At 35.3% G+C, this 25,605-nt stretch overlaps 2 protein-coding genes across 4 annotated transcripts in view; both read left to right on the top strand.

Moving 5' to 3' along the window:
• Positions 1–5,872, top strand: part of ldb2b (LIM domain binding 2b) — an 18,465-nt gene extending 12,593 nt beyond the window's left edge. Inside the window, exons 7-10 of one of the 3 annotated variants that reach the window (XM_016464925.1) lie at positions 1,662–1,715; positions 2,563–2,687; positions 3,807–3,862; positions 5,410–5,482. In XM_016464925.1, the coding sequence (XP_016320411.1) occupies positions 1,662–1,715; positions 2,563–2,687; positions 3,807–3,862; positions 5,410–5,416 (242 nt within the window). In that variant the 3' untranslated portion in view covers positions 5,417–5,482. Of the gene's footprint in view, positions 1–1,661; positions 1,716–2,562; positions 2,688–3,806; positions 3,867–5,409 lie in introns of all 3 variants that reach the window. The other 2 variants (XM_016464926.1, XM_016464924.1) reach the window with 2 other exon arrangements.
• A 2,662-nt stretch (positions 5,873–8,534) lies between these two features.
• tapt1b (transmembrane anterior posterior transformation 1b) overlaps positions 8,535–25,605 on the top strand; it is an 18,791-nt gene continuing 1,720 nt past the window's right edge. The window contains exons 1-12 of the mRNA XM_016464923.1: positions 8,535–8,741; positions 11,429–11,559; positions 12,040–12,158; positions 14,038–14,200; positions 14,278–14,413; positions 14,802–14,899; positions 15,092–15,161; positions 16,808–16,888; positions 16,975–17,084; positions 23,734–23,793; positions 24,004–24,072; positions 25,053–25,129. Coding sequence (XP_016320409.1) covers positions 8,555–8,741; positions 11,429–11,559; positions 12,040–12,158; positions 14,038–14,200; positions 14,278–14,413; positions 14,802–14,899; positions 15,092–15,161; positions 16,808–16,888; positions 16,975–17,084; positions 23,734–23,793; positions 24,004–24,072; positions 25,053–25,129 — 1,301 coding nt within the window. The 5' untranslated portion in view covers positions 8,535–8,554. The remainder of the gene's footprint in view (positions 8,742–11,428; positions 11,560–12,039; positions 12,159–14,037; positions 14,201–14,277; positions 14,414–14,801; positions 14,900–15,091; positions 15,162–16,807; positions 16,889–16,974; positions 17,085–23,733; positions 23,794–24,003; positions 24,073–25,052; positions 25,130–25,605) is intronic.

Below are 25,605 nucleotides of genomic sequence, written 5' to 3'. Positions count from 1 at the left end.
GGGTTAAATATTATTCTCACAAGTCAGTTTCTCTTCACATGAGCCTAGTGCCGCTTATATAACTGCAGTATTGCTGCATCAGAGTGAAGTTTTTAACTTTTATAGCCTACATTGTGGATTAACATATTACTTTGCATTGTTTTCATTCAAGAATAATCAAAAACTCATTTGTTGTTTTATAGATAATCTGAATTCCTCAGTTATGTGGGTTATGTTCACCGTGAATTTGTTTGGCATGTTAGCAAACTCAGGTATTTTCAGATACATTCACAGCTAGTTGGTTTTGGTACAACAACAGCCCTTTTAGCCCTTTTTTATCAATCAAGGTGAAAGCATCCAAACCTTTTAGCTAAACTGTCAGGATGAAACATATCCAACATATCCTGTAATGAATTAGAGCTCTATCTGGATGGAGCACAAAATAAGAGAGAGAGAATAAATGGACTCGTGTGTCCATGTGTGTGTTTGTCAGGCACAAGACCCTGGAGCTCTGGAACAACTGTCCAAAAACATCAGTCGAGTGGGACTTACCAACCTCACACTGAACTACCTCAGAGTATGTTTCTATAACGAAAACACACATACAAACACAACCCACACACACACACTCGTTGGGTTTCCATGTTTTATGGGGACTTCCCATAATGGTTTTTATGTACAAACTGTATACCCTATCCCCTTACTGTAAATATACCTCTCACAGAAATCTTTCTGCATTCCTAGATTTTTTAAAATCTTCATTCTGTATAATTTATAAGCTGTTTTCCTCATGGGGACCAAAATGTCCCCACACGATCAAAAAATGACTGTATTACTATCCTTGTGAGGACATTTGGTCCCCATAATGTAGGAAATACCTGGTCCACACACACACAAGCCTCACACAAGTTATTTTAGTATCGCAGAGACACTATTATATTTTTTATTATTATTTTGAATTCATTTTTCATATTTCCCATTTTCATTGTAATTGTAGCACAAGTTTTAGTAATTTTGTTGAGTGTTTTTGTCATTTTAATTATTTTTTTATCATTATTATGTACCAAAAAAAAAACCTAAACGGTTATTTATGGTTTTAGTTTTAGTTAATTATAACTCTAGCTTCTACGTTCTTCATTAGATCTCGTTTCATGTCTCCTCTTAGCTTTCTTTCTCTCTTAAATACAGTCTGTTGTGAAAGATTAATATAGAAACACCAGCATTGTTTAGCTACTCTTTCCCCCCAGCGTTTAATTTCTTTCTGTTGTTCTCCTCTTAAGAGCTACACAATGTCATTAAATTTACAGTAGTTTGTACATTGTAAACATATTTCATATTCCTTATTAACATTTCAAAGTACTGAGCACAGGCTGTTAAGGGTTTTGTGATCTGCAGTAATTAATGGAGGCTTTGACCATGTGTTGTTATTTATGTGCTATTTTACTGCTCTTTTTAAAAAATAACTACCTCCTGCTGTTCTGTGACAATAATTCCTTGTTTTGACTCAACAATAATCTTATTATTCTTCTCAGGCAACTCTCTTTCATTGTTCCTCTCTTTTTCTCATCCTCTTTACTGTTTTGCATCCTCATTATTATTTACTGAAATGTTCTTAATGTTGTTTCTGAAAGACAGTAAGTACAGTGGTGTATTTTGACTGTTATTAATTCCTTTCATTTCAGTTGGACCCTCGCCCAGCTTCAAGACAGAAATATTTCCCTCTAATTCCAAAAAATGTATGTATGCTCTTCTATGGGCTTTCATTTTTTACAATTCCTCAAACATTCTAGTTAGGGTTTCTTCTACACTCATAACTCTAAATATTTAATAATAATAATAATAATAATAATAATAAAACATTTACTTAAACCTAAACAGGATCAATCGAATAAAAACGTCATATTGATGCTTCTAGAATGTTCTGCATTCAAAATTTAACCAACTGCAATGATGTAGTATTTGCATGCTGCATTGTGATTTGTCTTCTTTTTTGCATCTCTTTGCATACTGAATTGTGACTGATCTTGCAGTTCCTGCATATATTTAACCGTAATGCTATGTGCAAAACACTGCACTATGGCTGAATTCAAAATAGCATACTGAGTACTATGCTAGCCTAGTATGCTATTCCTAATTCATCCTATGTGAAACTTCCTGTGTGCAGCTGGCTAAAAAAACGAGACACATACTCAGTGTCATGACAACGGCAAAGCCATTTCATTTACTCAAAACTGAAGCCTTATATATAAAACGAACACTATTCTTTTGTTGCTGTGCAAGCAGTGGCATTTCCCTCAGGAAATGCAAATCAAATTGGTTCTGTTCTTCTCTATACATGCTAAAAATATCATCAGAATACCGTTATTTAGACCTCTACCACTCTCTTGTTGGTTTCATTTGCAGTAGTGATTAGTGTTTTAAAAGATACAGTATGCTATGTTTGCACCCATTTATTAATCCATCTATCCACCCATTTTTTTAACATGTTCTCTTTGTTTCACTGGTTTTCAACATGGAATGCAATTCATGGAATACAATGCTGATTCAGTTTGCATTATGCTGCTTTCATGTTTTGATTGACAGCAGAGCCAACCAAACCAGCAGCAAAGAGACGGAGGAGGAGGAACTCAGCTGGTAGCGCGTCCAATAGCAGCACAGGAAACAGCAAGAAGCGCAGCCCAGCCAATAACTTCAGCCTACCATCACAGGTACATCACATCGACATATATGTTTACCCTAAAGCTGTGTTCAGAATGGAGATATACCATACTACCGTACTACTCTTAGTATTGCTGAAGTATATAGTATGTATACTGTGGGCAGTATGCTAATTTTCTGCATGCACAAATTAAAATGTGCAACAGTGCTTGCTGTTGTCGAATACTATATCCCACAATGCAATGTGTTCGAATTATTTTAACCTTTATTAAACCTCTTCAAGTAAGAAACAGGTATTATCATTGTTAAACACACCTCCAATAAATTAAAGCAGCATACACTGAAAGAAAAAAATATAATTAAAGAAATAAATAACAGACAAACACAAATAACAACAAAATAACTGAGACTTTTTATCTCACAATTACAACTTTGTTTGTCTCAATTCTGACTTTTTTTTCAGAATTCCAATCATTTTTAAATGCCACAAAAATTGGACCAACCTCCATTTCCAGTGTTATGTATAAAGTAATATTAGTTGCAATCTTGAACTCTTTTGACAGGTTTAATTGGAGTTGATAACTGGACAGCATTCACTGAATAAAAAGTGAAGAAATTACATGACAATTGTAGACTGTAAAAAAATGCAAACTGTAAAATTGAATACATACCGCACAGTAATCAGTACATAGTATTCCATTCCGAACATACTGTAGACGCAGTCACCTACGCACTTGCAGGGAAGCAGTGGTCCACACTGAAAAGATCATATAGGAGAGATATACTAAAATTGATTTATGGAGAATGTCTGGATGTCTGTACATATATGTGCATGTGTGTGAGTGTGTGTAAAGAAATAACAGAGCAGTATAGAGAGGGAAAGACAGAGAGAGCAGCTTAGTAAATTAACCCATCTTATTTATTTCATATTGTAATATTTCTATGCAATGTATTATCAAATCAATACCTGAATTACATTGTTTTATTGTTTATAGTAAGATAAATAATTATAGTAAGAATCAGTTTCCAGTGTGATTGTAATTTGTAATGTTAGAGGAATTTTTTAAATATGTAGTCATTTGTCTACTCGGATTAATTTGTTTGTAATTGAGACTAATTAGCCGTAATTGATTTGATGATAATTAGTATTGTCCGTCTCTGGTCCCCAGCCTAAACGTGTTGCCGGGGAAACGAGGGGTGGCGGGTGGCTGGAGGCGGAGCTTAGGTAGGTGAGTGACACATGCAGACAGTTATCACGCAGCATGTGCTGTCTTAACGAGCTACTTAGCAATGCAGATTTGCTTAATTAGCACATATGTTGTTATTTAGGTGTTTTTTATCTGAAAAAAGATCTAATTAAAGTCTAAAGAGCTAGTGTCTGGAGACGAGTTTGTGTGCATGTGTGTGTAGTATGACTGCGTATTTAACAAAGCTTGTGGGTATGCCACATTAAACTATTTATGTCAAAATATTCCTTATTATCAGAGCTGGGTAGATTACTTACAAATTGTAATCCGTTACTGATTCCAAATGATATGACAAAAATTGTAGTTAGTAATGTAATTCATTACATTAGACATTTCAGGTGCTTTTAGATTACTTTTGATGTAACTTGTTTTTCACATGGATTTAAATAGGATAATCTTGTACCATATTGATATAAAAACACAAAAGTGTACATACAAAATACAAAAGAAAATATAATCCGTTCGTGGCAATTAACAACATAAAGTGCATTAAACATTACATTACTTAAGGTTTCCCAAACTGGGGTTCATAAAGGTACTGCAGGGGGTTCGTGAGTTTAATGAAAAGCTAATCATTAATTAAATATTAAATAAATCATTTTAAAATAACAGAAAACAAACAAAAAAAAGAATTGTTTTATTTGTTTACCTGTATGTCATGTGAGCATTAACCAATGTCAGAGAACCGTGAACATACAAATGTGATACTTCATTATTGAATATTTATTTTTAAAAATCAGGGGTACTTCAATTAAATATATTAGGTGAAAGAAGTTCAGATGACAAAAAAATTAGGGAATGCCTGCATTACATGTAAATTAGAAATAATGTGAATTTGTGCATTTTAATGTGTTTGAAAGACAAAAGCCTTCCAAAGTCAAAGCAATACATTATTAAATAACCCTCTGAGTGATAATGCAAATAAAAATTAACATGTTCATTAGTAGTCGATTTAATGTTGAAACACCTGAAATTATTTTTGTAAATCCAGTGGTCAAATGCTGTGTAGCCACCCGACTAATGAGTAGTCTTTGTGTGAATGTCCACAAAACTGGAAGACTGTATATATATAAGCGGTATAGGCTACTTTAGAAAGGAACATTTAAAAGATGAAAAAGAGGAATTAGGGAGAATCAATAAATTATGAATAATGTGTGAATAATCATGTAATCAGTAAAAAAGTAACTGTAGTCTGATCACGAGTATTTTAAAATGTAATTTAATTTAATTACAAGTATACTTAATTTTTGAAATATGATTACATAATCCAGATTACATGTAATCAATATCTACCCAGCTCTGCTTATTATGCACATCTTTTTTTATTTAATTTTGCACATTCTCTACTGTATGCTTGCATTAACTATATTACAAGTTCAGGTTTTGGAAAATAACAGCCATAAATTATTCTGCTTCTGTCATTCTTCTCTCTCTTTCTACTCCCCCGCCATTCTCTCTCTCACTCGACCCCCCTCTGTTTACGTCAACACTCTCTCTCTCTCTCTCTCTCTCTCTCTGGCTGTAGGATGTGATGGTGGTAGGGGAGCCCTCTCTAATGGGAGGGGAGTTGGGTGACGTGGACGAGCGTTTGATCACACGCCTCAAGAACGAACAGTACGACCCCATCAACGGTCTCCATGATGACGGTCTCCATGACTACACCAACTCACCGACACTTGGAAACGGCAGCTCCTGAAATGGTCAGCACCCTAGCAACCAAGACAGTAAGCCTGATACCATGGCAATGCAGCAGTTGGAGTAATGTGATCTGACACTGGGTAGCTATGGCAACGGTGCTGTCAAGGGATGGGGGTATTTTCAACTGTAGAGGAGAAATTGCAGGAGAGAAGGTGTGTGTACGCGCGTGTGTGTGTGTGCATGCTAGCGTTTATGTTGGTGTGACACGGTATTCCATACTTGAGACATACAGCTTCAACCATTTAGTTTAAGTATTCCGAAAAAAATAAAAGATACTGCAAGCCTTGTAAATATACAGATCTATCAATTCTCAGTAGTTGGTGCAATGTTGAAATGCTGAGAAAACACTTCTGATTTTTGTAAATCCAGTGGTCAAATGCTGCGTGGCATCCCAATTTTCTATGTAATTATAGCCACCTGATTAATGGTCTTTATGTGAATGTCCACAAAACTGGAAGTCTTTCTGAGTGTATATAAGCGATAGGCTACTTTAGAAAGGAACATTTAAAAGATGAAAAAGAGGAATTAGGGAGAATCAATAAATTATGAATAATGTGTGAATAATCATGTAATCAGTAAAAAAGTAACTGTAGTCTGATCACGAGTATTTTAAAATGTAATTTAATTTAATTACAAGTATACTTAATTTTTGAAATATGATTACATAATCCAGATTACATGTAATCAATATCTACCCAGCTCTGCTTATTATGCACATCTTTTTTTATTTAATTTTGCACATTCTCTACTGTATGCTTGCATTAACTATATTACAAGTTCAGGTTTTGGAAAATAACAGCCATAAATTATTCTGCTTCTGTCATTCTTCTCTCTCTTTCTACTCCCCCGCCATTCTCTCTCTCACTCGACCCCCCTCTGTTTACGTCAACACTCTCTCTCTCTCTCTCTCTCTCTCTCTCTCGCTGTCTCTCTCTCTCTCTCTCTCGCTGTAGGATGTGATGGTGGTAGGGGAGCCCTCTCTAATGGGAGGGGAGTTGGGTGACGTGGACGAGCGTTTGATCACACGCCTCAAGAACGAACAGTACGACCCCATCAACGGTCTCCATGATGACGGTCTCCATGACTACACCAACTCACCGACACTTGGAAACGGCAGCTCCTGAAATGGTCAGCACCCTAGCAACCAAGACAGTAAGCCTGATACCATGGCAATGCAGCAGTTGGAGTAATGTGATCTGACACTGGGTAGCTATGGCAACGGTGCTGTCAAGGGATGGGGGTATTTTCAACTGTAGAGGAGAAATTGCAGGAGAGAAGGTGTGTGTACGCGCGTGTGTGTGTGTGCATGCTAGCGTTTATGTTGGTGTGACACGGTATTCCATACTTGAGACATACAGCTTCAACCATTTAGTTTAAGTATTCCGAAAAAAATAAAAGATACTGCAAGCCTTGTAAATATACAGATCTATCAATTCATTTCATATCAGAATTTTTCAGCCCTTTTTTAAAGCTCAGTGGATGTCTCGGCTTCATTCTGTACCGTACTGTTTGGTTTCGCTACAACAACCAGATGAAAAAAGTCCCATTGTGAACGCTATAGTGTTTTGAGCATAGATGCAGATATCTTTATTGCTCTAAATTTTAATGCATATTGTAAAACACATGCAGATTTGTGCTGTTAGTTGTGTATTTTATGTATGGTTTTCAATAATTTGCATTAATAAAATGTGTTTGGTTATGATACCAGACTCTGTGTGTTTGGTTATTGATATCAATTGTAATAAAAAAGCATAATCGAGAACACAGAGTGATTTTCGTTGTTATAATCTAAATAAATAAATACATTGCAAAGCTATAGGCCTATGTTACTTTAACTCCATGATGTTAGTGCGAAAATAATCTCTGAATCTTTTCCCCCCTCTAGTGGTCAAAGAAACGTGGTACAAATTCACTGTATGATAGTTCATCTAAAACTGAAAATTCTGTCATTTATTCATCCCTATGCTGTTCCAAACGTATGACGTTCTTCTGTAACATAAAAATATATTTTTAGGAATGTAATCAAACAGTATTGGTGACCACTGACCACTGACTTCCAAAAACAAACAAACAAAAATACTGGGGCATTTATCAAAAGAAAGTCACATAGATTCAGAAAGAGGTCAGAATCAGAATCAGAATTAGCTTTATTCGCCAGGTGTGCAAACACACGAGGAATTTGTTGTGGTTTTTTAAGGTGCTCCTGGTACATACATACATGCATACATACATACATACATACATACACATCTGACATGAGAACAGAAAAAACAAAACAAAAAAACATTGAAATAGTAAAACTTAACAATAAATGTGTATGAATCCGGAACAGGAGAAGAGCAGTGGGGAGAGAACGCAGCCCTGAGGAGCTCCGGTGCTGATGGTGCAGGTGTTGGATGTGAGTTTTCCCAGCCTCACTAGCTGCTGCCTGTCTGTCAGAAAGCTGGTGATCCATTGACAGATGAAGGTGGGCACAGAGAGCTGGGTCAGTTTATTCTGAAGGGTGTCCGGGATGATGGTGTTGAAAGCGGAGCTGAAGTCCACAAACAAGATCCTTGCACAAGTCCCTGGTTTGTCCAGATGTTGGAGGATGTAGGTGAGGGTGAATAAATAATGACATCATTTTCATTTTTGGGTGAATTTCCCTTTTAACATTTGTGAATTTCTATTATATTATGTATTCTTATTTTGACGATGAGAAGTTGCTTTTCTGTTCTGGCTGTTTCGATCAGCTGTGCTCGATCTGTTCTTTTTGTTGTTGTGTGAGAATATCCATATTTTAATGTTTCTATATTTCTTAATGTTTCTATCACTTAAGAACTGTCAAAACAGATATAAGAAGAATAAAACCATTAAACATATTTTAGAGGGGTTGCTAGCATGTGTGTGATATTTACCAGCTGCATTATGGGAATTGTAGTCATGTTTAGTGACGTATGCCGTGACGCCTGAATGTTGTGTCTGCGGGGAAGATGGCGGACTCAGTAGCGGCTGGTCTTGCGGACGAAAACGAGACTGAAAATGAGAAGGAGAAGGAGAAACGACTCTTCAGCGGCGTCAAAAAGACGGAGAAACAAGCCGCTGCGTCAGACCTTACAGAAACGCTGGGATTTTACGAGAGGAAGGCGAAATGCAAAGAGAGAAAGAGCAATGTGTCAGGTAAGAGTGACAGACAGCGGCTCTGTGCGCTGCAAGCACTGTTTTAACCCTAGTGACTGAGCTGTCTAGACAGCACGTATGGGCATCATAACACACACGTTATGATGGTCTTGGAAAGCAGTGTTTGATATAAACGTTAGAACGCGCCAAAATACCGTGTAGTTAGGTGGGCAGCTCACTACCATGCTCGTTAAATACAGACACACACATAGAGCTCAATGCATCAATACTGTCTGAAGCATCATCAGTCACTAGAGCTTATATCAGATAGTTCAGCATCTCGGTTTATTTATGGTACCACAAATACCAGTGTGGCTCATGTGACACATTCAGCCTCTTGTATAATGAGACTAACTTTAGAAGCTTGAGGATCAAGACAGCTGATCAGGTGTGAAGATGTAAATAAAGACCAGAGCTAACGTTACATCAACTTCGTTCCCGAAGTCATCACCATCATTATGCGTTTGCAGTGGCGTTTATTCAACAAATGAAGGGAAATTATGTCTTATAAGTGAGAATAAAGCTGGTGTCATAGATCTGTTTACACGAAGTTGCTTAGGAACTGTAACTATAATTATTAACATTGTGTAATAAATGCAATAATTACAGATAATGTTTACATGCATATTTATAGATATCATATTCATATATGAATGTGCATGAATCACTGGTATGTTAATGGGCTATTAATGCAATTTAGTAAAAAGCAGGGTTCCTGCAGGAAAAAAAATGTGGGTTACACTTTATATTAGGTGTCTTTTACTGCTATGTTCTTATGTCATACAAATAAATAAAATAAAATATATTAGGTGCAATGTACATATTGTGTTCAATTTCATGTTGTATTGCAGAACACTTTTGCTGCTGTTGAGGTAACAAACAATAAATGTTAGGGACAGGTTTTATGGTATAGTTAAGTTAGGAGTTGGGTCAACAGCGTAATTATAGATATAATTAAATTGGGGTTTGCAAACCCCTGGGATTCATGAGGAAACTGCAGGCTAGGGTGTTGTGAATAAATGAAAAGCTGCTAATTATAGCATGTAAATGTAAAATAAGTTATTTTTAATAGAAAAAATCTAAATCAAAACATTTTAGTTGTTTACCTGCATGTCATGTGACCATAAATCAACATCCAAGAATCATGAACATGCAAATATGTTGTTAAATTATTTAAATATTAACTTAAAATCTCAAGGGATACTTCCAAGTAAATATATTCATATATATATATATTATATATATATATATATATAAATAAATAAATAATATATATTATAAATAAAAAATATATATACTTCAAGTTAGTATTATTATTATTATTATTATTATTATTATATTTTATGTTTTATATAATTTTTTATTTTTTAGCCAAAAAAGGGGTTTTGGCTGTCAGTTTATCCAAGCTACCTCATTTTAAATACACATAATATATGAAACCGAGGGCCTCTTTTCTCTGTTCTTTTGACTTTTGCTAAGGTCTTCTTGTCACAAGCTTTTAGAGGTTGTCATGAAGACATGCTCTTTGGATGATACATTTAGTCACTTTGTCATACAACCCAGTTATAAGACACTTGCACACACAAGAGAAGCTGTTATCTCTTTAGCTCTCTCGCTCTTTCTGTCCACTCTCTGTGTTTGTTTTCCCATTTAGTGTGTTCATCCTCAAGTTTATCCTTCTCTATTACTGTTATAAATAGAAAGTAATGTGTGTGTTGGCCACAGAACTCATTCACAATGTGTGCTGTTCATCTGTCTTGCCCTTATCACAACACATTTGGCCTTAGGTCAACATAAACATGCCCTAAAAACAGTCCAGTACTTTCTGTTCTGCTTAAATAGAACATTTATGTCACTGATCTTCTCTGCTCTGCTGTAAGTGTGTTACCAGTGTGTACTATCACATAACAGCTGTGTCAACTGTGTTCCTTCCTAGTCAAAGCTTTTACTGCTTTAATATTATAAACATAATGCAAAGAAAATTTGCTTATTGGGCCTTTGTGAGAAGATTGCTTAAATTAGTTCTTAGGTTTGTACAATGATCTAGAAAATCTGGCATTGAAATTTTATCTTTAAACAAAGTTTAAAGTTTTGAAAAATGTAAAATAAAGAATGATTCATTATTTAAATGAACACCCATTTTATTTTCCGTTTTGCTTTTTGACCTTTCTACATTATTGCAGATTGTAAAAGACAAATGTCGTTTAAAACACTTAATTATTTTGCTGGTACAATAAAAACATCATGAGTACTAAATAAACATTCAAATTAAAACAGGCAAAGTTTTAAAATAGAGCACAGTTCAAAGTATTTTGCTAATTTGCTTGTTTTAATGAGCAAATTATCTAAAATTTAAAGTATCTTATATTGGAAAACGAAATTCTAAAATCCTAAATAAGTATTTATTACAGTATTTTCACAAGAGGAAACTTCTGAAACCCACTTTAGGTTACCCCTGTAACTCTCTGTATTTTATAATGGTACATGTTTATTTGCTGTGTGCATATGAAAGAAATGAACAGCAGTTAATGCTGGTACACTCGTTTATTCAACCTCTTTTTTCACACATGCAGGTTTTGAGCTTCCATCCTTTACATGTCTGTGTTTACAGGATAGTGCTAAATAATGAGTAAAATGGTTTCATTGTCTTGGACTACACATTCATGTGTGTGTTTATTTGTGTGCAGATCTCTCTCTTGTGAGGTTTATTAGTGCTGAGTTGACTAGAGGATATTTTCTGGAACACAATGAGGCCAAATACACTGAGCGGAGAGAGAGGGTCTATACCTGCCTGCGTATTCCAAAAGAACTGGAGAAGGTACCAAACACAAATGCATAGTCCATACACGCTTACATGCACTAATCTCTTCTGTACAGTATCCTTTATTACTCTGTGCATTAAACTTGATGTTTGATTTATCTGCCACCAAACAGAAATGCAAAAATAATGATACATGTATGTATGTGTCAGGGTTCTTAAATGGATAGTTCATCCAATAATAATACCCAGTTGTCCCAAACCTAGAAGTTCTTTCTTCTGTTAAACATAAAATAAGATATTTTGAAGAATGTTGGTAACCAAACAGTTGCTGGTAGCCATTGACTGGCATAATATGGAATAAAAAAAGTACTATATAAGTTAATGGCTACTAGCAACTGTTAAGTTACCAATGGCAAGTTTTATCTACTACTTTTATTAAACTTAATGGTCCTTTTTTAGTAATTTTGGAGCCATTGAAGTAAGTTGTACCACATACCACATCCAGGACATCACTGGTCTCTCTTTTTCTCTCTGTAGCTGATGATGTTTGGGTTTTTCCTGTGTCTGGATGTGTTTCTGTACGTGTTCACTCTGCTGCCCCTCAGAGTGCTGCTGGCCCTGATCAGACTGCTGACACTGCCCTGCTGCGGCCTCAGGTAATACACCTGCTGTTCTCAGGATATGCGTGGTGGAATATTACCAAAAGTAGTACTTTCATAATATTCTGATAATCTAACAGGTTGAAACATCTGAGCTGTCCAACTTTTTCTTTCAGTGTTATTACATACAAATACCCACACACCCTTAAGCCCAAAATGATTGTGCATATAGCTGCTGTTCACTGTATATTCTTCTGCCTGCAGGGCTAGTATATGCCCCTACTGCAAAAAGAGCAGGTATGCAGAAAAAAACGACTGCAGCTGCTTTAAACATACACATCCGTGCTGGTATGATTGCAGCGGCTGTGTTCAAACACACACACACACACTAGGCTTCAGTTGCCATAGCTGTCTTAATTTTGCACTGTTGTGCTTTGATTTCATCCTGGACTACTAAAATCATCTGAGATCATTCCCAGAATTCTCCTGTTCTTCTTTCAGTGTTCAGGGTGTACTTGCATGATCGGTCACAGGATGGCAGTGTGGTCATGTTCAACAAGTGAATGCTGTGATAGGAGGAGAAACAATACTTAATGCAATATAATAATAATGCAGTATATCGTAAATAGCATCTGATAATGAAACTTCAGTAAATTGCATTCAGTGCATGCATTACAATACCTAATGAATTATACGTCATTTCTTGTACAAAATATAATTGGCAGAAGCCAATTATGTTTAAAGGAATGTAGATTGTGTTTACAGTTAGAGTAAATAGTTGCACATACTGTTCGCACCCCAGTGTAAATACTAACACTGAGTGCATTTTGTTTAGTAACAAGCACTTAATAGTTGTATATTAAAATACACTGTCATTCAAAAGTTTGGGGTCAATAAGATTTTAGATTTTTCCTTAAAAAGGTACTCTCATGCTCGCCAAGGCTGCATTTATTTGATGAAAAAAATACAGTAAAAACAGAATGCTAAATTACAAACTAATATAATTTTTGTATTTCAAAACATTTAAAAAAATAATTTATTATTTGTTTAAATATAAAGCCGTTCTAATGCTCTAAAGATTTGGTGCTCAAGAAACATTTCTTTCTATCAATAGTTCTGCCAATTTATTTTTGTGGAAACCATGACAATAGAACATTCAGAAGTACAGCATTTGTTTAAAATAGAAATGTTTTGTAACATAGTATTTTTATTTATTTATTTTTTTTTTTAAAGAGCTCAGGTCATTTATACAAAAATACCAGTGCATATGCTCTACCCGCCAGGCACTTCGACATAATTAAATCAGCATTTTTAGATTTTTAAGTCCAGTTCTTGAGCCTGTGAATGTAAAGCTTGTTATATTGTTCTTGTCAGTAATCCAAAACAATGGATTGCTGCTCTTGGACTTTCTAATGGCATTTTGTGATTTCAGCATATTTATGTAAATAATTATGTGTCATATCAAAACACTCAATCATGAATTGTTTCATATTTATTACTTTATCATTTAGTAAAGCTTGTAATGGAATTGTTGTTAGAGAAAATAATTACACTTTGTAAATACTGTATTTTAATTATATTTAATTTACTTACATAAAATTATTATTACAGTATAGAATAAATTAACTGTTTCAGTTCAAATATATTAAATATTTTAATGCTGTGCATGTGTTTGGGTTCATGTACACTGCTGATCTTTCCGTAGCACAAGTCATGTGTTTAGCATGATGCATGCACCACTGAGTGTGTGACGCAAGACCACTAACCCAGTGGCTATGTGTGGAAGAAGATCTAACTAATAGAAGAACTGCTTTGTGATTATAATCAGTTACTCTTCCATTGTGTAATGTCTGTGGAGCCAATTTAACCTGAATAAGTTTTTTCTCGTTTATGTGTGTGTGTGTGTGTGTGTGTGTGTGTGTGTGTGTGTGTGCAGTGGATCTCGTATCTTGCAGCCTGCTCAGGTGTGTGATGTTCTGAAGGGTTTCATCATGGTTCTGTGTTATTTCATGATGCATTATGTGGATTACTCCATGATGTACCACCTGATCCGGGGTCAGTCTGTCATAAAACTCTACATCATCTACAACATGCTGGAGGTACAGTATCACAACACTCACATTTGTTGCTATTATATTAGCAGTAGTTGAATGAACACTCTCTGTTTCTCCTCTAGGTGGCAGATCGCTTGTTTTCATCTTTCGGTCAGGATATTCTGGATGCTTTGTACTGGACTGCCACTGAACCTAAAGAGAGAAAAAGAGCTCATATAGGAGTCATCCCACACTTCTTCATGGCTGTTCTCTACGTCTGTATCCTTCACACTTGCTTTGTTTCAAATGCCAAATAGTCATATTTAGATGTAAATAAAGATTGTTTTATATAGATTTGAATAATTAAATATTCAAACTAAGAATTTAAAGAAATAAAATGATAATTTATCATATTTTTGCATATATTTAGTATAATGTGTGAGTAAAATTAATACTAAAAATGAATACACTAATAAATACAAAACTAAAAATTGTGTTACTTAAACTCTACAGCTTCAAGCTCTGCATGAAATCTATTTAACTACACTGAAACTGCTCAGTTGTATTTATTAATTGTTTTATTATTTAATTTAAATTCAAGTGTTGTGTCATATTTGATGTATTACAATCAGTCATGGGTTATAACTTTCCTTAATTAATAATCCAGTTCTACATGCCATTCTGATTATGGTCCAGGCCACCACTCTGAACGTGGCTTTCAATTCACACAACAAGTCACTGCTCACCATTATGATGTCTAATAATGTGAGTACAAGCAAACTACCTTGACAGTAACATTGATGGCTTTGGTTAATTTATTTGGTTAAATTAAATACATTACAAATGACCTTAATTTCTTCATCTTAGTTGCTGTATATTACCTTAAATGAAGGAACACACTTTCATGCCTCCTTTTGTGGGGTTTATATTGATGTATGTTTTTTTTTCTCTATATAGTTTGTTGAGATCAAAGGAAGTGTATTCAAGAAATCTGAGAAAAACAACCTCTTCCAAATGTCCAACAGTGGTAGGTCCATATATATATACTGTATATATATACATACATACATACATACATAAATATGTATGTAATATTTGTGTGTGTACTGTGTATACAGACACAGTATATATTTTGAAAATATTTACATTTATTTACATGTATATATTTATATTTATATAAATATATTTAATATAGAAATATAACATATTTTTCTTAAATATATGCATACATAATAAATATACACAGTACACACACTTATATTATGTAAACAAACTTTTATTTTGGATGCGATTAATCATATATCAGTGGCGTTCCGTCCATATAAGCTGCGAATGCTCCGCATACCCAGGCCTTTTGAGAGAATAAGTTCACGGGATAATTCATATAAACATGATTATAAGTTGATCTCTTGTCATTTGAAATGTAACTTAAAGCTTAAAGAGTTAGGAATAAGTACGTACAAAGATTTATTTGCCAAACAGCAGTAATTTTCTTTAAATCTACCATTTGCGGTTGCTTCCGGGCGAGCAGATTCTCCGCAGCTTTCTCGCCTCCGCTCTATTGCTATCGTCAGGATTGTAGCGCATTCTCAGTGATTTGCTGGGCTGCGGCTGATTTCATGCGCGAGGTAAGCTGTCCACGAAGCGCTCACCCAAGTGGAAAAATGTGCTGATCCTGTCAGATATCGATTGCCGAAAATCACATTGTGTTTGCTTGAGAAAACAAAAATATAGAGTTACAGTGTTTTTTTTTCTTTTGATTTAGTTGAATTGGTTTTTGCATCAAAGCAAATTTTAAATGATCCTGTCAGATCTCGATTGCCGAAAATCACATTGTGTTTGATGCAAAACCAACTCGACTAAATCAAAAGAAAAAAAACGCATACATATTTTTGTTTTCTCAAGCAAAGCAAATTTTAAAAGTCCACTGAAAACATATCGTCTTACATTTTTGGTCATAGACAACGTATGTTGAAGATATACGTTACTGCCTAAGCGGTAAATAAAAAAAAAATGTTTATAAAAACGTGGGCTATATAAAATTTGAATAATAACAAACATCATATTGTTCCCTTTGTTTTGCATATGCTCGTGTCGCTTACAGTTAAAATCCTTCTCTGATTTTATTATTGTTAGCGTTACTTTGCAATATTTTAAATATTTTTTAAAATATGTTATTGGAGTAGTGTCACCCGGGTGGGAATTTTAACTCCTATTCACTGGGAATAAAAAAAATCATTTAGCAGATGCAGAGACATATAGACCAAGGGAATCCCCCCCATCTCCCCATCCTCTGATTACATATCATAACGTAACTACGTGTAAACGTTATTTGGCGGTTTTTACTTGGAAAACCAGCTATATATTTCTTGCATTCGAATAATAGATAAACTTGAAACGATAGAAGAAGGATTGGAGATGAATTTAATTTACAAATAAGGTAGGAAATGTGCATACTTTTAAATCGACACCACGGTGTTTGTCATCTGTGATCCCTTTTGAGTGTCCTAAAATTCGATGGTGGGGGGTGGGGATGGGGTCTTATCACTCAGCATACCCGGTTAAAAAAGTAACCGCTCGCCACTGATATATATATATATAATGAAAACATGTCTATCTCAAATTGTCACTGATGAATTGTCTCACTGTTCCTTTCTGTATTTCTCACTATAGACATTAAAGAAAGATTTACAAACTACACACTCTTACTAATCGTCTGTCTCAGAAACATGGAGCAGTTCTCCTGGAATCCAGGTATCCTGTTAACAACTGACTCATTTCCGAGTTTGTGCATATACATGACATTGATGTGTGTATTAATCATTGTTTATTGGTTATAGATCATCTATGGGTATTGTTTCCTGATGTTTGTATGGTGATAGCCTCAGAGATTGCAGTGGATGTTGTCAAACATGCCTTCATCACAAAGTTTAATGACATTACAGCAGATGTGAGTTCAAGTTATTGTTGTATTCTTCAAAAGGTAGTATTGTAGCTACAATATTTGAGTAACTACCATAATATGTATTGTACCAGTATTATTAGCTGAACCAAAATGTTGAAATTTTGTAGTTACATTTACACTACTGATCAAAAGTTTGGCATATTGATAAAAAAATAGTAAATACTGTAATATTGTGAAATATTATTACAGTTTAAAATAACTGTTTTCTATTTCTATTAGTATTTAGATTTTTTTGTGTAATATTAAACAAAATTAAATAACATAAATAATAATATTTAAAAATATAAAATTAAATAACAAAACCTAAAAGTACAAAAATACACACTACTTCCTGTCTGAGCTATAAATTTTCTGTTAAGATATTGAGACAACTTTAGTTCAAATATGAACTAAATATGAACAACATCAAATGAACTAAAAATGAAATCCTGTAACCTGAATGCAGTAGTGATTGTGGGCTTAGTATAAAGGGAAGGTTTGTAAGCTATACCTGATGCTATTGAAATGACAAGACACTAATATACTTTTATCTAGAATAAACTAAAGAAAAACAACTTGAGAACTATGACATGACCTTTAAACCAAAGGGCTTCCCCATTCTGGAATGTTCTTTCTTGTATAAAAAAGAAAATAAAAACAGTCCCAGTCAAGAGGAAGTCTTTACAAAGAGAGACAGGTTTCCTTTGGGAGTGTGTCTGAAAATCAGCACCGCTCTGTGTCTTGGATAACCCTGACAGATCCACTGACCCAAATCTATCAGCACACACAGAGCCAGCAGTGGAACTCTCTTTAGCAGTGGGGATGGTTTCACAAATTCTGTCCAGTGCAGGGCACCTCTACTGTTGACATACTCATAAGATGAAAGATAAGTGACACTTCAAACAAAACGGTCCTTAAATATGGTTCTGAAAGAGGCAAAAGAGAGGGAAAAGATGAAAAAATAGGGGCAGAGCAGGCAAAAAACACTGTGGATGGGGGGTAGAGAGATATGTAATGACAGAAAGAGGAGTGTAGTTACTGGCAGGGATTAGAGACAGATCTGCTTAGTTTAGGCAGGAAGATTAGTGTCACAGCACACACATGCACACAGTTCTCTCTCTCGTACAGTATCTTTCCTAGAGGTGGATGCTAGGAATTTTTTTTTGATAATTTCTAGCAATTTTACCATATTCAATATGCATCTTAATATGAATTAAATTGTTTATTAAATTATTATTTTTTTAAATTCAGAACCAGAATTTCTACCAAACTCTAATTCTCATTAAGTACACTACTGTTTAAATGTTTGTGGTCAGTAAGATTTTTTATTTTTAAAGAAGTTCAGCAAGGGTGCATGAAATTGATCAATAGTGACATTTGTAATTTAACAAAATAATTATTTTTGAAATAAACACTGTTCTGTTGAACTTTCCGTTCATCAAATAATGATGAAAAAATGTTTTTGATTGTCCTGTGAGGAAGAGGAAGATGTTGCATGACATTTTTGCTGGTGATGATGAGTAAAAAAAGGTCTTTGTGTTTAAAGGGTTAGTTCACCCAAAAATGAAAATTAGTCCATGAATTACTCACTCTCAAGTAGGGCTGGGCGATATAGCTAAAAAATTTATCAATGATATAATGTTTCACATCGTTCGGTATTGATAATTATTGACATTTTTTTATGACCTTTTTTTAAAACAAAGAGTAATAGAAAAAATGTTTAAATTTAACCACTGTATTTTTAAATTAACAATTTATTGAGACAAACAACAAATATTTTTTGTTTTAACAATCAAACACAAAATAAAAATTAAACAAATATCTTATTTCTAATGTTTTATATGCAGATTAAATAGGTCTTAATGAAACTTTTGTCTTGTCTCCCGAGGCCACAGGAGGGCGCAATGAGCAGAATAATGCAGCGCATTTAAATTGTCAACGCAAGGAAGTAACTCTATAAAAAACGTGCATTACGTCTAAATTAACTTTAGAAAAATGTTATTTTAAATTTCGTAAATTGCATAAACAATTATGAACAAAACAGCATCATGTATTTATGCATTGCTTAATCCAAAGAGCCGAAGCGCCATTCACACAGATTGCATTTAAAAGCATATGCACAACGTTGACCTCATACGTCTTCCTTCCGGAGCTGCTTCCGTGTACAACTGTTGGGGCAAGCTAGATTAAAGTGATTATTACATTTTGAATATAGATATTTTTATTACAAAAACGCATCGATTCGTTACAGGAGGCCTTTGTTCATCCCCCGGAGCCGTGTGAGGCAGTTTTTATTATGAATGGATGCACTTTATTTCACTTCTTTTGGACTGATGCACTGCAACACCCGCTGACTGCCATTAAACAGCTTGAAAGATCAAAGACAATTTTTAATATAACTCTGACTGGATTCGTCTGAAAGAAGAAAGTCATATACACCTAGGATGCCTTGTGGGCTAATTTTCATTTTTGGGTGAACTAACCCTTTAAGCTGTTCCACAGCTCGGGCTGATGGCTGCAGCCTCAACAGTATGTCAGCTAGGCCTGTTTCTTATGTGGCCACTGCAGCTCTGGCTAAAAACCTGTGTCAAATTTCATGCTTGGTACACGGGTCTATTGTGCATCTTTGTGACACGTGAATGCCTGGATGTTATATCTCCCTTGAAAAGCACAGCTCTGTGTGAACTGGGCGTGATAATGGGACAGATTTTCAGATGAAATATCTATCACGATGGATGCATCAAGCATGGGCTGGGGAGCCCTTTGCGATTCTGTCAAGGGCAGGAGGATAGTCCTCGAGGAGTGGAGATTACATTTTAAGAAGTGGATATGATATGGAACATATTCAAAGCAGCAGAGGTCAATTTTTAGCATCAGCAGATAACACTCATTTTCCGCTGTTATTCTCCTTCACGCAGTCAATTCTAAAGGTCATTGCACACTGAGTCCGAAATTTTCGCATGTTAAAAAATAAATACGACCTCACGTTGTGTCAATCACGTTTACACACTGCCTCCGAAACTTTCGTCCATCATAAAAAAAAATTCAGATCGGGTTCGATTTTGCATCCGTAGCAAGCATTTTTAGAGGTGTTTTGACAACTCGGAGCCACAGTAGAAATGAAAGCCAAAATGGTATGCTGGTTTCAATGCCTTGCGCGCACCTTTCCGATGCCACAGTTTGGTGCGTGTGTGTCCATACCTTTGGCATACTGCCAGACTCTGTTCAGGATCAGTTGGTTCACGGAAATTGGTGGTCTTCTTTTAAATATGTGACTCTAGTATTGCTACCAAAGCATCAAAATCCTGTAGTAAACTGAATCGCTTGGGATAATCCCGCAGCTCCTTGATGAGCTTGAACTCTCTTTCCTCTCTACGCAATCTCAGCATTAGATGGACCCAATATTTCCTCTTTCTATGACAAAAAAATCATTCTCACTGCTTGAAGACTCCATTTTGTATTGTTTTGCACATTTTTTCACAACAGATTAATTAATACGCATCGGACTCAGTGTGCAAGGTTTCTGTGCGTGACGTATTTTTAGGATGACGAATATGAAAAAACACATACGAAAATTTTGGATTCATTGTGTAAAGACCTTAAGTATGCGTTCCCACCAGTAAAATTCTTACATCAAGTAGTGTGCAAGATCAGGGAGAAGAGGGAATCTATTTTGTTGGGCTATTCCACTGAGAGACCTACTGTCACAAGCGGGGTGCTCAATCTGGCACTCCACACAGAGTTGTGGAATTTGCATTTTTGGCCGTTCAGTAGAGCACACCAGTATCAGATCCACTTCTGCAATGCATGTTGAGTACTATTACTGAGGCAAGAGCCCCTTCTATGGGGTGCTTCTATGCCCATAAATGGAGAGTCTTCAAGAGCTTGCGTGAAGCAGACCCTGTGAATGGTCCATTATCAGTTATTATGTCTTTTCTACAAGAGCACTTAGATGGTGGCCATGCTTCTATGCTTAAAATGTATGTAGCCACTATAACTATAACTTTTCATGGTGAAATTGATAATCATCCGGTAAGAATGTTTTGGTGATTAAATTCTTGAGAAGTGCAAGAAGCTGAATCCTGCCTACCCTTCCATGGTACCAACTTGAGATCTAGCTCTGGTCCTGAGAGATCTAACAGGCCCTCCATGAACCTTGAACACGCTCTCCCTTAAGACAGTTCTCTTACTTGCACTCGCATCAGGTATAAGTGAGTTGAGGATGTGCACGCTTTATCAGTTCATGAATCCTGCATGCAGTTTGGCCCAGGTCACTGCAGAGTTAAATAAAGGTGCTCTTAATGCTATTCAGAGCCCAGGTTATAACTTTGTTTGTTCTCTCTCCAAAAGAGCCAGCCACAGGAGATACTATTTTTTGCAGTTACTATGTCCTGTATGCGCATTGCGTGTTTATTTTGAGCACTCTAGGCCCTTTAGAGCAGCTTTTTGTGTGCTTTGGCAGCCACACTAAAGGCCAGCCTGTTTTAAAGCTGAGACTGGATTGTTGATGTGATAGCTCTATCTTACAGCTCTCAAAGCTCTAAATGTCCTTTAGGGGGTTGAGCCCACTCCACACAAGGTATGGCTTCCTCTTGGGCACAGGAGGACATCTGCTTAGCAGCTGGATGGATTTTGCCGAATACTTTTGCCAGATTTTACAATCTGGGTGTTTCTTTGCTATCATCTCGAGTTCTGTCAGTACAGGAGAGCTAGCTTTTTGTGGCCGAGGTTATGTCTAAAGCTGTTCTGTCACACATTTGCTTTATTCTTAGAGCCTGTTTACATCTGGTCACATTAGATAGCTATCCGATTTTGAAAAGACCAGGTGTAAATGCCTTCCGAAATGCTAATATATATATTAGGCTATTATGTAGTATTATAATAGCATTAAATAGTGGTTAAACGCATTATATTGTGTTTTTTTTAGTCACAGATCGGACAATTTTTTTGGGATAAGCAAGAAAAAAAATATTTAAAGCACAGAGAATGACCACTCCTAATATGTGACAGATAAGAGCAATCTTTCATTTACTTATTTAACATGAAATTGTCAGATTGCTACTCCATATCAATCACATACAAAGAAAATACAGAATAATTAGAACAATCATTAACATAAATAAATAACAGAGTGTCATATCTATGCACATTTTTCCCAGAACGTTCTTGTGACCCGGTAGCAATTCTTCCACGGCCCGGTAGTGGGTTGCGACCCGGTGGTTGGGGACCTCTGGGCGATACGATATGTTATAGTCAGATATGACAGTGCTAATTAAACCAGGTCTCACAGATATCACTATTAAATATCCTATAACACCAGCAGGGCTGCTGTCACTACTCTTTACTTGTAGATATGTGGTGCTACTGATGCTTGTGCAATATGTCTTTCAAATGAAGAACGAGTATCATGTACCTGGAAATATTCCATGTCTTCCCTCCATTTGCTGTATGTTGAGTGGGACATTTGCAGTAGCATGGTAGGACTTTTGCACAATACCCGTAGTGTCAGCTACTGACGCAATGTTGAGTAAACCAATATCCAATATCATTCCCTCATCTCAGGAAACTGAGGTTACGCTAGAATGGAGATGTTTTCAAAACTGAAAATAATAAATAATGAGAAATGTTTCCTGAGCACCAAATCAACATATAACAATGAAAATTCAGCTTTGTCATCACAGGAATAATTTACATTTTAAAATATGTTAAAATATAAATAATTTTTCTATTAAAATAAATAATAATATTTAACAATATTACTGTTACATACAATATAACTGTATTTTTAATCACATAAATGCAGCTTTAGTGAGCATTAAAGACTTTTTCCAAAAACAAACAAACAAAAAAATTGGAATAGTAGTGTAGATTCACGTTTTATACTCACGTTTAATACTCAAGGCTCGTTTTTCCCTCTATATTTCATTAAATGAACAAAAGTAAGAATGATATCTAATCATTTCATTTATATGCACTGTTATAAAAATAACAAGCCATAAGCAATATTTACATTTTTTTTTTACATTTTATTATATATAAAATGCCACACAGAGACCTCAGTAAACTTTTTTAGCGATGACACAAGTCGTTGAATCATAGTTATAAATCGATCTATTGAATGGGCATTGATTTGAATTCATTCACAAAAGTGAATTAGACTTAGCAAATATTTTTGCTACTAAAGTTTAATTCAGAGACTATTAAAAGTGATGAGACAGGGAAGTATTGTGAATCTATTTGTCCTACACCAGCCAATGGCAAAAGAACGTGGTTATGTAAAGCTGCTTGACCCTCTGACATTAATTAACTTTGTCAGTCTGTCAGTTAGTCAGGTCTTAGTGAAGAAAAGATTATTTATTATAAGATAAGTGTTTTCTGCACCACCATGTGAGTTTACAGTCTGAATTGAATCTCATGAGCTAAAAGGGCCAGGACCACAAACATACAGTGCAATCTGAGTAGTCCGTTACATGAATGACTCTTATGAACTGGCTCTTTAATTAATTATTCGAAAAGACTCTTAAACACTTGAGTTTTTTTGATGGAATCATGCTAATGAATCTTTCACTGAATCTTTTAGTTTACTAATTTAATATTTGACTCTTGAATTACTGAACCGCAAGTCATCATTACTTGTAACTGTGTGTGTGCGCAGGTCTATAGTGAATACAGAGCGAGCTTGGCATTTGATCTGGTCAGCAGCAGACAGAAGAATGTAAGTGCATGTTCATTTTATCATATCAGAAATCCTTTTGAAGCAAGAATCGATAATAAAGCAATAATCGTCTGAACGTTTGTCAAATTATGTATCAAAATGATTTTAATTTCAACAAATGATTCATGGTTCTAATTACATGGACTTAATTTGAAGAGCATTTTGTCTAGCTTTATTAATAAGATGCTGATATTTGTGTGCATTTTCCAGGCATACACCGACTACAGTGACAGTGTGTCTAGGCGGATGGGCTTCATTCCTCTTCCTCTTGCTCTACTGGTAACCTCCCTCCTTATTTCATAATAATCACAATACTAAATCTATCATACAGTACAAAGTAAAAGCAGAAACATAAATCCATTGTTTGCAATAATTTGGAATTTGTCATTTTGCTCCACTGCTCTTGTTAACATGCATTACTGTTCTATTTAACAATTTAAAGGGTTAGTTCACCCCAAAATGAAAATTCTGTCATTACCAAACCTGTAAGACCTTCATTCATCTTCAGAACACAAATTAAGATATTTTTGATGAAAAAAGTGGCTCAACTTCAGTTTTGCGAAGCTACAAGAATACTTTTTGAGCGCAAAGAAAACAAAAATAACATAATTTATTTAACAATTCTTCTCCCCCGAGTTATGTCTTCTGCCATTTTGGAGAGTACCCAAGAACGTAATCGGCATTGTTTAGGTTAGGGGGAAAGCGCGCGCATGAACGTAATCGGCGTAATCAGTGTTGTTTACACTTAGTGTAAAGCGTGCGTATGCGTTGTGATACTCTCCAAAATGGCAGAAGACGTAACTCGGGAGAGAAGAATTGTTGAATAAAGTCATCATTTTTGTTTTCTTTGCGCACAAAAAGTATTCTCGTAGCTTCGCAAAATTGAAGTTGAGCCACTGATGTCACATGGACTGTTTTACCGATGTCTTTGCTACGTTTCTGGACTTGGGAACATTTCAGTTGTGTTGCTGTCTATGGGAGGGTCAGACAGCTCTCAGATTCCATCAAAAATATCTTAATTTGTGTTCCGAAGTTGAACGGAGGTCTTACGGGTTTTGAACAACATGAGGGTGAGTAATTAATGACAGAATTTTCATTTTGGGGTGAACTAACCCTTTAAAGTGACTGTTAGACTGACAGCTGACATTTATTTACATTAGCTATATTTTTCAAAACTTCTAAAGCCATTTACCATGAAGGAACTGTGATGTGTAGTAACGTGGTATTACAGTTATACTCATGTAGTATGTGATTGACAGTTGATCTGGGTGGTGACCAGCTCAGTGAAGATCCAGGGCTCTCTGTCCATTGTTTGTGTTGTGCTCTTCTACCTGGGGTACGAGTTCACATTTTTTTAATAAACTTTTTGGTAACACTTTAGTATAGGGACCAATTCTCACTATTAACCAGTTGCTTATTAGCATGCCTGTTATTAACACATTGGCTGTTTACTAGTACTTATAAAGCACATATTCTGCATGAACATATTCTACATCCCTAATTCTACCCAAACAACTACTAACAACTACTTTACTAACTATTAAAAAGCAGCAAATTATGAGTATGGGGCAAAAGTTGTAGTTAATGGTTTGTTAATGGCGAGAATTAGACCTTAAAATAAAGTATGACCAACTTTTTTTATTTTCAAGTTTGGCATCGCTGTGATTTTTCTTTAAAGAAATGTATACTTTTACTCAGCAGGGCTATATTAAAATAATTTAAAATGACAGTAAAGACATTTATAATGATGGAAATGATTTCTGTTTCAAATAGGGCTGTGCAATTAATCGCATGCGATTGTCATGCGCATCT

This window comes from Sinocyclocheilus anshuiensis, unplaced genomic scaffold, assembly GCF_001515605.1.
Source record: "Sinocyclocheilus anshuiensis isolate Anshui unplaced genomic scaffold, SAMN03320099.WGS_v1.1 scaffold128, whole genome shotgun sequence".
Lineage (NCBI taxonomy): Eukaryota > Metazoa > Chordata > Actinopteri > Cypriniformes > Cyprinidae > Sinocyclocheilus > Sinocyclocheilus anshuiensis.
This window is presented reverse-complemented; position numbering and strand designations above follow the sequence as displayed.